Source organism: Oreochromis niloticus, linkage group LG14 (assembly GCF_001858045.2).
Source record: "Oreochromis niloticus isolate F11D_XX linkage group LG14, O_niloticus_UMD_NMBU, whole genome shotgun sequence".
Taxonomy (NCBI): Eukaryota; Metazoa; Chordata; class Actinopteri; order Cichliformes; family Cichlidae; genus Oreochromis; species Oreochromis niloticus.
Window position 1 is genome coordinate 10,393,550 of NC_031979.2, and position 13,611 is coordinate 10,407,160.

Consider the following 13,611-nt stretch of genomic DNA (forward strand, 5'->3'; position numbering starts at 1 on the left):
CTTACGCCTTTTTACTTTTACTTTTACCGTTTTACTTCCTCCCCTGTGATTGCCATGACTACTTTCCCTGCTGTTCACAATTCCCAATTAGCCCTCAGTGTGTGTATAGTCTTTGTCTTGGCGTTCTGAATACTGAAGGCATTAACAAAAAAATGATCAGAAAATAAAAGCAAAAAAAATAAGTCAAAGTAAAAAAAACAAAAACATGCGGCATTATTAATTGTCGAAGTAGTAATTTGCTTTAAAATAAAGAGTTTTGTTTTCAGATTAACTCCTATCAGGACTCAAAAAACCAGAATACACTGACAAAGAAAAGCCACGTTTGCTGTTAATTGAAAATGCATGCTATGGGTAACTAGTACAGTGACATCAGTCAAAAGGAGCACCAAGGATAGTTCAGTAGCAGCTAACGAGTACAGGATCAGCACCACGGAGAGCGCTGCATTCTCGTCTCAATCATATCTGCTTCAGATTCTAAATAGACGAAGAACTCTGCTGTCAGTTGGTTCATGGCAACAAAGCCAATAACAAAGTCAGCAAGGAGATAACTCACGTTTGATTTTGATTTTATTTTTTCATTTATTTATTTATTTTGACATCAGATATCTTCCTGAAGTCCCCAAAGGGATGTGAGTCTCCTCCTGGGAGAGGAACTGGAGATCTTTTTGCTTGTTTATGTGTAAAGCACTATGGAGCCACTTTCCTCTAGATTAGTAAGAAGTAAGAAACAAATGATGTCTATGACTAAACAGTGGACTAAGAAAAAATACTAATTTAAATTACAAATTAAAGCTTCAACATGAGCTACGACCTTTGGTAGTTTATGTTTATCAGGTCATACATTCACTGTTAGATGTCAAATTTCATCTTATCTTGAGTCCATGTGAATGCAGGCTTGCTCAGTATCAATCAGGGATTACAATGTTTTTCTGCATATAAGTAGCCCTTATTTAGGCTTTTTCTTTTTTTTATATTTAACTTCAACGTGACTGGAATTAAACTCATTGAACCTTCTAAAGGATTTTGTTTTCAACAGAAAGAAGTCTGTTATTCATTTGTGCTGCAATAATGACAGATAAAGATGGGAGAAAGGCAAGTTATTGGGAGCAGCGGGCAGTGTTCGCTTTCCAAAAAGCAGCCATTAGGGGTAGATAGAGCTCACCATCATTAGAGAAAGGCTGATTTGTGGACAACATAAGAGGAGAGAGTGTTTTGGATAGAGCCAAGTAATGGATGTCTGAAGTGATTTCTCAGAATTGCCATTGTGCATTCAGCTTGGAAACCAGAGAGGCCAGTTTGGCTGTGTTCAGCTACCTAGTTGTCACCTGTCAGCCCTTCTGGGAAATGAGTTTCTGCCTTTTCTGCTCATCTGTTTCTTCACACTGCTCAATGTATGCAGTTTATCTTCAGCATATGGAGAATAGTAACCAAATAATATTCTGATGAATAATAATGATCAGAATAATAACCAAACTGACCATCACAATAATAAAATTCCTGGTTTTAGTCTCCGTGTTATCCCACTCATACCACAAATGCAAAATCTCTTCATAACCTATGACTGTAGCTGAGTCTTTTTTTTCCTTTCATCTTTGATCGATGTATGCTAAACTTTGAATCATAATATTTGAAATATCATATATACAACATCTGTCAGCCTGAGCTGTGTATATGAATTTTCCTGCTTTTATGCATGCAGTTTAAAAATAGTAACACAGTGCTGGATATTTTGTGGTCACCGTTAAGTATGATAGTGTTCAGTACAGTCAAATGCTTTGTGTCTAATCAGCCATGGTCATCTAGAATAACCAGCGATTCAGCCAGAAATCAATCAGGTAATAAAACACACTGTACTGCTGTAGGAGAGAGGAGCCACAATATTTCAAGAATTTAGACTTCTTCAGGACAATTTGAAAGGATCAATAGAGTAAAGATTGTGTCTATGTTGTACTACACTCTGTTACTCACAATCAAATTATTGTTGTAATTAAAAGATGGGATTCGGTAACATAACTGCCAGACAAAACGCAAAAAATGTCCACACACAAAATATGCTTAGCTTTGTGCTCAGATGTGATATTTAACAAAGAATGAACTTTTGCATGAAAGGAGATGGGGGGGGGGGGGATACTGGAAAGAAAATTCCTTTAAAATTGTTGTAATTGTGCTCATTACACAGACCAGCATCTGTCAGCCTTGTGAGCAGAAACTCATGTATGCACACGCACAAGCACAGCCTCAGCTGATGATCTCATCCCCCCCCTTTTTTTTTTTTTTTTTTTTTAAATGACTGGGCTCTCAGGTCCATTTGCTTTTTTGTAGCTGTCGTCCCAGTGGTCACTTGGGTTGATTTTTAAAGCTTACATGGGCTAGAGGAGGAATAAAGGAAGGCTGGTGGAAATTCAGATTAGGAATGGAACCTTGAAGATTAATGGAAATCAAATGCACTGATTAAGACTGCATTAAGACAAGTGTTCAGCCCACTGCAAGTAGAGTCTCCTATTCAACTGAATTTAAATGAGTCCATTAACACTCACTCCATTACCGATGGATACTTTTGCCTTTCATAATGAATGGTTTGGAATTTACTGCCTTGAACTCTTTTGAACGAACATAAGTGAAGAGGCTGCATGAGTGAATAAATAGTGCCCCCTAGTGGTTCAATAAAGGTCTTCACCTCCCATAACTGCAGGGGAGGATGTTCAAATTATTATTATCATTATCATTGTCATTATTATTATTATTATTATTATTATTATTATTGTTGTTGTTGTTGTCATATACAAACTATTGAACAGATTCAAATCATCAATGTCATGTATAAATTATTTACATAATGGAATCACCAAGGGAGGACTCGCATAACAATAACACACATACTAAATAAACCAGATAGAAACAAACTGAAAATGTAATGCCTTAGTGCTAGAAAATTTCCCCTATTTTATGGTGGAACCTCAGCGATACATCTGGCCCTCCAGTTGCTGCAGCTACTGTTCATTGAAGTCTCCTCAGAAGTGGAAGCGTGACTGAGGTGTGCCAGATTACACAAGAAATGGATTGAAAATCAGTGGCAAGGAGTCTTAAGGAGTGATGAATCCCAACATGAGATTTTTGGTTCAAATGATCATCGCTATGTACGGAGGAGATCAGGAGAGACACTGAGTATCTACAGCCATCTGTAAAACACTGTGGATTCTGTCATGGTTTGGGGCTACGCTTCAGTCAGCTGTTGAACCTAAAGATAAGGCCTATGCAGGAAAAGCATACTTGAAAAGAAAAACACACAGTGGAGCACTATCAGTCTGTGGATTGGCCTCCACAGACTTTAACATTATGGAAGGAGTGTGGTAGGATTTTACAAAGTGTGTGACAAAAAGAAGCCAGCATCAAAAAAAGAGCTTTGAGAGAACTTTGTCCTTCAAGTAGCCTGGAGAAGTATTCCTGAAGGCAACTTCAGGACAGTACAAGAAAGCTTGCCAATGATTCAGGCTGTGTTAAAGAATAAAGGTGCTCATACCAAATACTGACTTTCAAGCTCGTTAGAAGTCTAGAAACTCTGTTTTTGCTTTATATATTTTATATCCATGTATGTTTGGACCTTTTAATAAATCCCTGAACCTATTTCCTTTTTTTTCTAGCAAAATATAAAGAAATAAAGGTTGGCTCAAGACTGAAGTGAAATTGTGTAATAGTGTGAAGTCATTTCAAATAGAAACAAGGAGGGTGTGAAGAAACTAAGACATGGTTATTTTTCATATTGTTATTCTATACTACTCCCTTTTTATGGATGTCTTTACAGCCTGCAGCACCACCAAGGGCCTGATTTATGAGTCTGAGAGAAAACTTTCCAAGGAAACTGTGAACATTTTACCTATATTACTGGGGGGGGGACCAAACTATGTCTTGTGTACATCTTTAAGCTACATCTGGACATTTGCATTTCTAATATGCTAATTTCTTCCGCCATTAGTGCTTACTTTTCATTTCTTAAAAAGAAATTGAAAGTGTATCAGTGTATTTCAGTGCATGTATTCACTGAAATACAGTTAGGGAGTTTGCATCATGTCACAAGCACACATACACAAAATGAGCAGGATGCCAACTAGGATGTATTAACAATATTTATTCACTACAAGCTCCAGTGTTATTTTTCCTATTTCATTTCAACCCAACAGTCAGAATGAGATGTGTTTCTTTTTCTTTACATATTTACAGATTGGTTTCACTATTCGCAATATATCACATTTATCTATATACACAACCCATTTGCCACCTTGTTGACACTAAGCACTTTGAATGGTCACTAAGACCAGAAAAGCGCCATATAAATGCAGTCTATTTATCATTCTTGCCAGCCATCAGCAGAAGATGAGATGTTTGTTAAATATGGGTTAAAACCTCAGTAGATTTCTACTGATTGTGCTCTCTTTCCGCCTTATCTCTTGAAAACAGAGGGCAGAGGAAAAGTAAAATAAACTCCATTTAGTTTTACTTTTGGAACTTTCCATTCTCTTTAGGAATAAAGCTAAAGGCCTTAGAATAAGAGTTCAGTAATGCTTTCATATAGTGTTCAGGGCAGGGACACTGGAAGAGATTGTGAGTGAAATATTCACAAAGACTTTATTATGAAAACACTGACAGACAAAAAGGAGGGGATGCGATCACTGATCTTTGACCATCTGCCCTCGTTTAGCCTTTCTCTATTTAAAATCAGTGTGTTCAAGTGCTGTAGCTCTCCAGCACTGTAGACAGCATCAAAGGAAAACAAAGAAAGAAATGGATCCATGTAGTCAGACCATACATGAGCAAGTCAGTTTATGATACTGGAGTAACTGATTAATGTAAACTGAATACTGAATAAATGAAGAATATGGAGATCCAAAGTACCAGCCGTTATAATGTCAGAAAAGCCATTCTGGGTTATGGTGAAGCACACGTAACTGTCAGGACATTAACATCATAACATATTAGGCCTGTATAACCTAATATTTATTGCTCCCATTATCAAAATACTGGTGGGATTCGTCTGAAAATGAGTACTGAAAATCAGTATTTCATTTAAAAATGTTCAAATATTGACTTTAAGTTACCTTTTGAAAAGTGCAAGTATTTCTGAACTGATTACTCATCAAATGTGGTATGAGTGTACTTCCAAGTCATAGCTATGGATAAATACAATTTAGTTTTGGAAAGAAGTGACATGAAAGAGTAGGAGAAAAAAAGGTTGACAGTGAGACACCTTCAGTTCTCACTATAATGATTTTAATGGAAGAACATGACAGCCAATTAAAAAATACAAGAAGAAGAAGGAGAAGAAGTAGAATGCTTGATTTTAAATTTTCAAAAAATCTACTGAAAGCTTTGAAAAAGTTCTGAGCCCGTACATGGACTGATGAGTAAAATTGGAAAATTTGTCAAAAAACGCACAAAGTATGTTTGGAAGGAAAAAGGCACTACACAAAAACACCAAAACCTCATCCCAGCTGGAAAGCACGTTGGAGGAAATGTCATGGTTGGATGGAGGTTTTTTCAGCTACAGACAACTTTTTTTCTTACTTCTATTAAAGACTTGAAGAGCACATCTGTTTACTTGTCATCGGTTTAGTCAGATAGTGTGTATCTAATGAATAAGAAAAAAATCAGGTCACATTTTTTAGTAATCAGTGCAGAAATCCTGTTATTTCCAAAAAGAGTACGCAGGCAAATTGTACGAAGAGTTGAACTAAATAAACATCAACCCCTGATTGAATGAGTAAAGTCTTCTATATAAAACATTTTTTTTGTGACACAAGTGACACAATTGCATTTGTTACAGAACACTTGCTCTCTAAGTGTTTCGTCTAGTAAGACTTTAAAATGCTGAACAGCACATTTTAACTTTTCCAACACACACACACACATACACATTTTCAAATACTGCATTTACCTTGAAAAGCGGCTATGTCCAATATTGCATCGATGCTAGAAGGATTTATCAGAAACTGTGCCTTCAGGCACAAAAAGAAATGAATATGGCTAAATTTGGAAAGGTGGGACACGTTGAAATTTGGTTGGAATACAAATATGGAGGGTCAGAAATACAGTACCTTATACAACACACATATCATAAGCTGTAATGAAACACATAGCCATCCGTGTTAAAACACTGTATTTACCCCACATCTCCTAATGAAACCCTTCACTGAAACCAGTAGCACAGTCTATGAAACCTAGCTTGTTACCAATGTAGCAGAAAAAACCTGTTTTCAAATTAAGACATGTGAGTTGTAAAATATGTGCTAGATGTGTATTTTCTTTGATTTACAATCTAGCCTACTTTGCAATATGTACATTAAAAAAAATATTTTGACGGAGAAAAAAAATCAGCTTTAAATATATATTTATCTCTGTGTTTTTAAAAAATCATTTATGAAATAAGCGGTCAGCTTATTTCATGTCAAAGCAGCAGTGATGTGTCATGAACCAGGCTAGGACAACAGCAAGAATAAGGACAGCAAACACTAAGATCCATCTCCATCTGTTGGACAGTAGCTTTCTGTTGGGAAAGTGGCACCAATTTTTTCTCTGGTGCCTTCTTTAAATATTACCACTGTTCTGTATGTGTGATAAACTTTAGATTTTATGGGAAAAGCATATTGTTAGTAAGACTATTATTCAAAAATCAGTTAGGGTTATATAAAACTGTTCTGAAAAGTGCAAAAACTTAGTTAAAAATTTTTCATTCAGTGACTTAATGTATGTTATGCCTTGTATTGCACCCAGTAACACCCAGTCGCCTTTACGAGCTTCTAAGGCCATTTGAAACCCCATCATTTCATTCACACCTTCATCTTTGGGGTACTGCCAACAGACTTTAAACATTCACGTTTTCATGTATAATCCTCATCATCTCGATCATTACCCTCAACCAAAATTACAACAGAAATGAAAAACGAACAAACAAATGGAAAAAAAAAGCTAACTTGTTATGTTCTGAATCAGGGATCACATGCATTTATTTAAGAATCCAAGCTTGCTTTTGTCTGACCATGCAGTATGGACACACTGTGATGTGCGTTGCTTTAAAAAACAAACAAACAAACAAAAGAAATCAATCATCACAATGATCCAGCCCTGAAAAACACCTGGGAATCCAGGTTCTGTAGGATGTTTCACGCCAGCTTTGGGAAATCATCCAGATTGTTTTAAAAATAGTTCCTACTGAACCCACCAATGAAATCCATCCAGTTAAGGGGATGATCAGATACCACGTAGTGCTTCTCTAGAAAAAGCAAACAAAAGAAAAAAAACACCGGTCCATCAAGGAATTGGCATCAAATGAACTCTGCACTGTAAAATCCCAGTTTGTTTGGAGATAAAAAGGTCGAGACATACAGAAAGACACAGCTGTAAAGGGCAGCGGGCTGCTTCAGCCCATATTTAGTCTGCTTCTCATCGGTGGATTTCAAACATTGCAACCGAATGCTCATTCAGTCTCGTTTTGAAAGCTAAAAGTTCCTCAAATTTGATTTCAAACAAGTGAGCCCGCTCTGCTCTGGGCAGGCACCATGACTGGCACCGCCCCCATCCGCTCCAGAGTGGCCTGGCTCACGGCGTAGGAGTGTGTGTGTTGCCCATGTGCGGACGTCACCACCGGTTTGAGACTCACAGTACCGTTGCTGCGCACCATGTTGGGAGGGGAGGGGGCAGAGTTTGTGGTGACCACCAGAGTCTTTGGTGGCGGGAGGGTGTGGCTGCCGTTGGCAAATGATGTCGTTGCTGTCGTGGGCGGGGCGTGGCGGGAGAGCGGGGTTGAGCCTGGCGCTGTCACTGCTGCGCCGTGGCCTTGTGCTGCGTTCTGGCCTTGGCCTGGGCCTGGGCCGTGTCCGTGCGTGCCGTGAGCAGCGGCAGAGTAGGTCTGGCGAGCGTCTCCATTGTAGCGCGTGTAGGAGTTGGTGTCATAGTTGGGTTTGGGGTTGTGCCAGTAACGACTGTTGTACGTGTTGGTAGACGTGAGCGTGTCATTCTCTGAGGAGGACGCGTCGGCATGGAAAGCCTTTACTGATGATGACCTCTTAGGAGGAAGGTCATCCTCTCTGTTGAGGAGACATTTGAAAGAGAGCACAGTTAGACATGCACAGCTTTACATGCAGATTACAATAACTGCCTGTACCAACGTTTATGGTTTACACAGGGAAAAACATTAGAAAACTGTTTTACAATATACAAAATTTTATGATATTTATTTTGTTAATCCTGTGCATTTATAGCAAAGCAAAAGATCACAAATACTGCTCTTTGTAAAGATGTCAGTAATACAAGAAGTGAAGGCAAATTAGTTCAAGCTTCAAATATTTAGCACAAATTTCCATAAAATATTAATTCAGCTTCACAGTGCAGCAAAAGTTCTAGTAAGAATTTACAAGGTGCTTATGTATTCATGTGTGCACTCTGATCTTCGTGGAGCCTATTAAATATAATGTGATAACCACTGCGAAGCCGTGTGCGAGTAAAGCAACAAAAAATGTCAAAACTATGATAAAATCATTTTAAATGTATTCAAAGGTATTTCAAATGAAGCCGACAAAAACTTCCTGCCTTTCAGTGTTTTCCTATTTTCATGAGGTATTATTAATGGAGTTAAGCTCCTGAGGCATATGAGATCAAATGTATTCTTTGTGATTTTCTGTTGAGGAAAAGCAGAAGTGTAAGGGTGGACTGAGAATTTTATTGCTATCTCAGTTAGTCAAAGCTACAGATATCTGAAAGTATACTAATTTATCCTCCAAATGAGTCCTGGAGTAATTTAGTGGCAAATTTGCAGCTAAGGTAAGCAACTGACAGAGGTTTTAAAAGACAAACTAGCCTGTAATTAGGAACAATATTTAAGCCAATTACTGGTGTAGTTTTCAGAGCTTTCAGTGCTGACACACTTAATATTCTACAACAGGAAGCACAAAGCCAACGCTGCATGTTTTTGATTTTTAAAATACATCAGACAGGCTATAAATGTCACCCTGGAACCTTCTGAAACACTAAGTATGTGATTAACTCAGTAAACAAACCCTGCTTAACTTCAACAGAAACTCTATATTAAGTATAAGCAATGTTGTGGAAAGACCGACTAAAGAACTGCTTAATTTTGAGAAACACACAAAACGCTTTGATGACAAAATACAAAAACTGCACAAAATGAAGAAAAGCTAGACTGTTAAATAGTTCTTTCACCCGATAGTAACAGACAGTATGGATACTGAATACTACTTATACTTTATTTATAAGCAGTATTTCTATGTTATGCTATTTTCTACTTCTGCTCCACTTTATTTTTGGAACCAGACATTGCACTTTACACCACAACACCACTTATTTGAAATCTTTAGTTGCTTATTTGGCAGTAAAATTACATATAGCAACAAATAATGTTTAAATAATATAACATATACGATTATGAAAAGTTCTATATAATATATTTTTATATAGGAAGTTGAAATATTTTTCTGATTTCCCGCCACCTAGGCTCTTGGTTCCCTCTGTGCCCCTTCATTAAAAAAAATCCTGGAAACGCCCCTGCATCCTAATAGCCTTAACACCGTATAAGGTCAAGGCATTCTTTATGGCTCCTACACATTAGTCACTGGACAAATAAAAGCTTATCTGTAAATATAAATGTATTCAGTCTAAATAAATACATAAACTACACCCATAAGCTACTTGATCAAGCATTCTGCCGTGTCTGCCGTAAAGCCTTGCTTTTGTTGACTGATTCCATTGTGTGTTGTGATGGTGGTCTACTGAACTGCATTTCACCGAAAAATCTTCCAAATATTTTGTTCATTGCATAAGCACACAGTGAATTTAGGGAGCACTTTCAACACTTTCAAATGTAATGTTATCTAATACAAGCACCCTGCAAAGTGTGGCCTCAATAATAATTAAGCAGAATTATCACCTTTTTAACACAGAACATAAAAGTTCGGTGTGCCAGGGCCGCTGCGTTACAGGTTACAGACATACTGAATAAACGTGGTGAGCGTACAAGCTTGCAGATGCACTTTCACACCAGCCACAAAATAATGAAAAAGAATAAAAGAACGATGGAAAAACAGCAATCAAAGCCAAACCTGATCTCATTGGGGATCTCCTCCTCATCATATCTGTTCTTGTTCTTCCAATAGAAGAGCGTGACCACCACTAACAGGGAACAGATGACGACTGCCAGGACTCCTGTGGCAATGGTTCCTGCTATCAGACCTACACTCTGAGGCTGGGCTGCAGGACAGACAGACAAGAGGACGACGTTTGAAAATGACAAGAGAGCTGGATGGGTTGGCCAAAACTACACTTAAAAAAAATTATCTAGTAAACAGATTTCATTTCCTTACACACAGAGAAGAGAATCAAGAAATGTATTTGTTTAATATAGCTCTGAAAATACATCACTAGATCTGTATGTCAGGTCTTTCAGAATAATACAAGGTGTCACTACAATAAGACAGAAAATAAGGTGTGATCCACACTTGATATTAACTGACTGAGCACACAGTGCAGCTTTTATATGCTGAAAGCCCCATAAGAAACTAGAACAGCTGATTATCCTCCGACATCAGCCAATTGCTCACTGAGGCTGGCAGCTTCCAAATCGTCCAAACAATAAATAAATAAATAAATAATAAAAAACAACCCATTTTTGAATATTGAAAACTTTATCTTGCTTTAATGAAAGAGCCCCAGATGTACTAAACTGACCTTTTCTGTGCCAAATAACAATTTTCAGCACCCAGCTGACACAACTTTACACAACAGATGTACTTGCCAAAATATATAAATAAAGAAAATACTTTCAAATCTAACGTCTGACTAATTTTGTCAAAAAGTTAGTCCATGTTAAACACATACATCATGCCTTTTATTTAATATATGGCTTTGTAAAAACAATCTCTTTGTCAGAATTAATGATTCAAATTGTTCTTAATAAAAAAAATAAATAAAATCTCATTCACGAGCCTTTACGTCTGTATTGTGTCAGCAAATCACAAGTCTGGCATGTGTGGCAGACTCAGCACTCTGATACAGAGGCCCGGCCTGTCACACACTGTCAGATGACCAAAAGAAAACAACATGTTACAGCCCTTTCTGTCAAGCTATCAAAACTGCCCGACCCTGTCACTTTTATCACCTCTGTTTTTCTTTCCTGGTGTCAGATGTCAAGTGCTGCCGTGTGCAAGCAGCTCTGACTGTGCCCTTTGTTTGGCTGGATTTTGTCACATTTGTTTGTTTGCTTATGTCTGTGTTTGACGGCTGTCAGTCACCGAGAAGACTTCTGCTCTGCCAGTAGCAGCCTTTCCATCTTTTTATGCGCAGCCTTAAACAAACAGACACGTGTCACCTTACCTGTGCCTGTGATGTTTGAGTATACTTACGTGCAACAACCTGCAGGTTCAGCAGACAAGTGCTCTTTCCGATAGCATTGCTGGAGGTGCACTGGTAGAGTCCTGAGGTGGTGGTGCTGATGTTTCTCAGTGTGACAGTGCCCTGCATCTGGTCTAAAGGACACAAACACACGCACATACAGAGAGCCACATACTAATTAAAGTTTCTTAAACACAACAATATGGACCCTGTGTTGTAACTCGCACATTTAAATAATTCATACACACTTATATTGATTTATACTTTTAAAAACTTCAGCTGAACAAGTTATACTAACTACCAACAGAGGGTGCTGTTGTCTTCTTAATCCCAGTTGTGCAACTATGTTGTTCAGTAGAACAATAAAACTGAAGATTCCTTTTTCATAAATGATGAAAGGGTTGAGTTGTGAGATTATAACCATAGAGCTGTACACTACTGGATTCATTTAAATTGCATAAGCTTTTATTTATTTATTTATTTGTTCTTATCTTATATTTCTGCTGTAGAGGAAGTCAGCCAGATCTTTAACTGTTCTCTTAGCAATGACATGACAGATGTCATAGCTGTCTGCGTCAAACTAAACACACGGAGGATTAGGAGTGGCACTGGATTCCAGGTTCCCTTTACAGTTTGAATGAAATGCAAGCAGCAGAAAACAAACCGTGAATATTTAAAGATACATTTGTTATGTTTGTTTGTTGTTGCAGGTTATTTTTTTATGTAAGCGGACATGTCAAATGTAGTCATCAAAAGGTAAATACTTAATATATTATACATTAATGCAAAATTTATTTTAGAGGCTGTTAAATTATTTATACTGTAAATAATACCTGCAGCTATAAGTATAACCTCAGTAGTGAGTCATATTTTGGGCTACATGTTGCAAAACAAGCTAACAAGTGGGGGTTTTCACTTATGAAGGGGATTTTTTTTATGGCTGCTAGTCTGTTCCATAAATGCATGGACTAAAAACTACTTATTACTTCTAGGCTTGACTACTGCAATTCATTATTATCAGGTTTTCCTAAAAACTAAGTATTCAGCTGATCTAAAATGCTGCAGGACAGGATTCACAGGGACTAGAAAGAGAGAGAGTATTTTTCTTTATTTTAATTATTTAGTTTTCATTTTTTCCCCATCCTGGCTTATTTCACTGTTTTCCTGTTAAACCCAGAATCAAATTTGAAAATCCTTTTCCTTACATAGAAGGTCTTGAATGATCAGGTCCCATCTTATCTTAAAGAGCTCATAGTACTGTATCACCCCATTAGAGGACTTAGACTGCAGGCTTACTTGTGGTTCCTTGAGTATTTAAAAGTAGAATGGGAGTCAGAGCCTTCAGCTTTCAGGCCCCTCTTCTGTGGAACCAGCTCCCAGTTTGGATTCAGGAGAGAGACACCCTCTCTACTATATAGTTAGGGCTCGATCAGGTGACCTAGGCCTAGGATGCTGGGGACGTCCCATGCATGCATTCTGCATTTAAGCATTATTGGCTCTCTTCCACAGTGTGGCTTTTGTCTTGTTTCCCTCTCCTAGCTGGTTGCAGCACATGGCCGCCCCTCCCTGAGCCTGGTTCTGCCAGAGGTTTCTCCTGTTAAATGACAGTTTTTCCTTCCCACTGTCATGAAGTGCTTGCTCATAGGGGTTCATTTGACTGTTGGGGTTTTCTCTGTTTTATTTTAGCTTCTTTACTTTACAATATAAAACACCTTGGGGCAACTGTTGTGATTTGGTGCTATAAAACTGAACTGAACTGAAATGAACAATGCACCAATAGACATTAAAAATACTCTTGCACACAGACGAAACCTTACAGTCTAACTGAAATATTGAAAAAAATGAAAAAAAGAAAAAAAAACAGGGAATTGGTTTTCAAAATCTAGATTATTAAAAAAATGTTTTTGTGACAGGTTGTTTTTGTGTCTCTGTTGTTTGTTTGTTCATTTGTGCTAACGCCACTCCATTTTGTGGTGAGTCAGATTCTTTGAAGCTCTTTTCGATGTTATCATTTCAAAGGCCTGATTGCCAAAAATGCAAATTAGCATATCACAAAAGAAGATAATTGACATTTATTCAACCACCTTTGCAGCCTAATTTGCAATTATGATTTACTGAGTACACATTTCCTATTCTCCCTCTGCAAGTGCTCAGATAATTGGACTCATACCTGTTAACAGAAGACTGTTTCACTTTTATGATAATCTGCTGTCTGCA

The 13,611-nt window shown here is 37.7% G+C and overlaps 1 protein-coding gene across 1 annotated transcript in view; it reads right to left on the reverse strand.

The window, feature by feature from the left end:
- Positions 1-4,106: 4,106 nt before the first annotated feature.
- The window catches only part of igsf11 (immunoglobulin superfamily member 11), a 112,538-nt gene continuing 103,033 nt past the window's right edge, over positions 4,107-13,611 (reverse strand). Inside the window, exons 6-8 of the mRNA XM_005454335.4 lie at positions 11,406-11,528; positions 10,107-10,254; positions 4,107-8,078 (exon numbers count right to left, since the gene is read on the reverse strand). Of these exons, the coding sequence (XP_005454392.1) occupies positions 7,514-8,078; positions 10,107-10,254; positions 11,406-11,528 (836 nt within the window). The 3' untranslated portion in view covers positions 4,107-7,513. The remainder of the gene's footprint in view (positions 8,079-10,106; positions 10,255-11,405; positions 11,529-13,611) is intronic.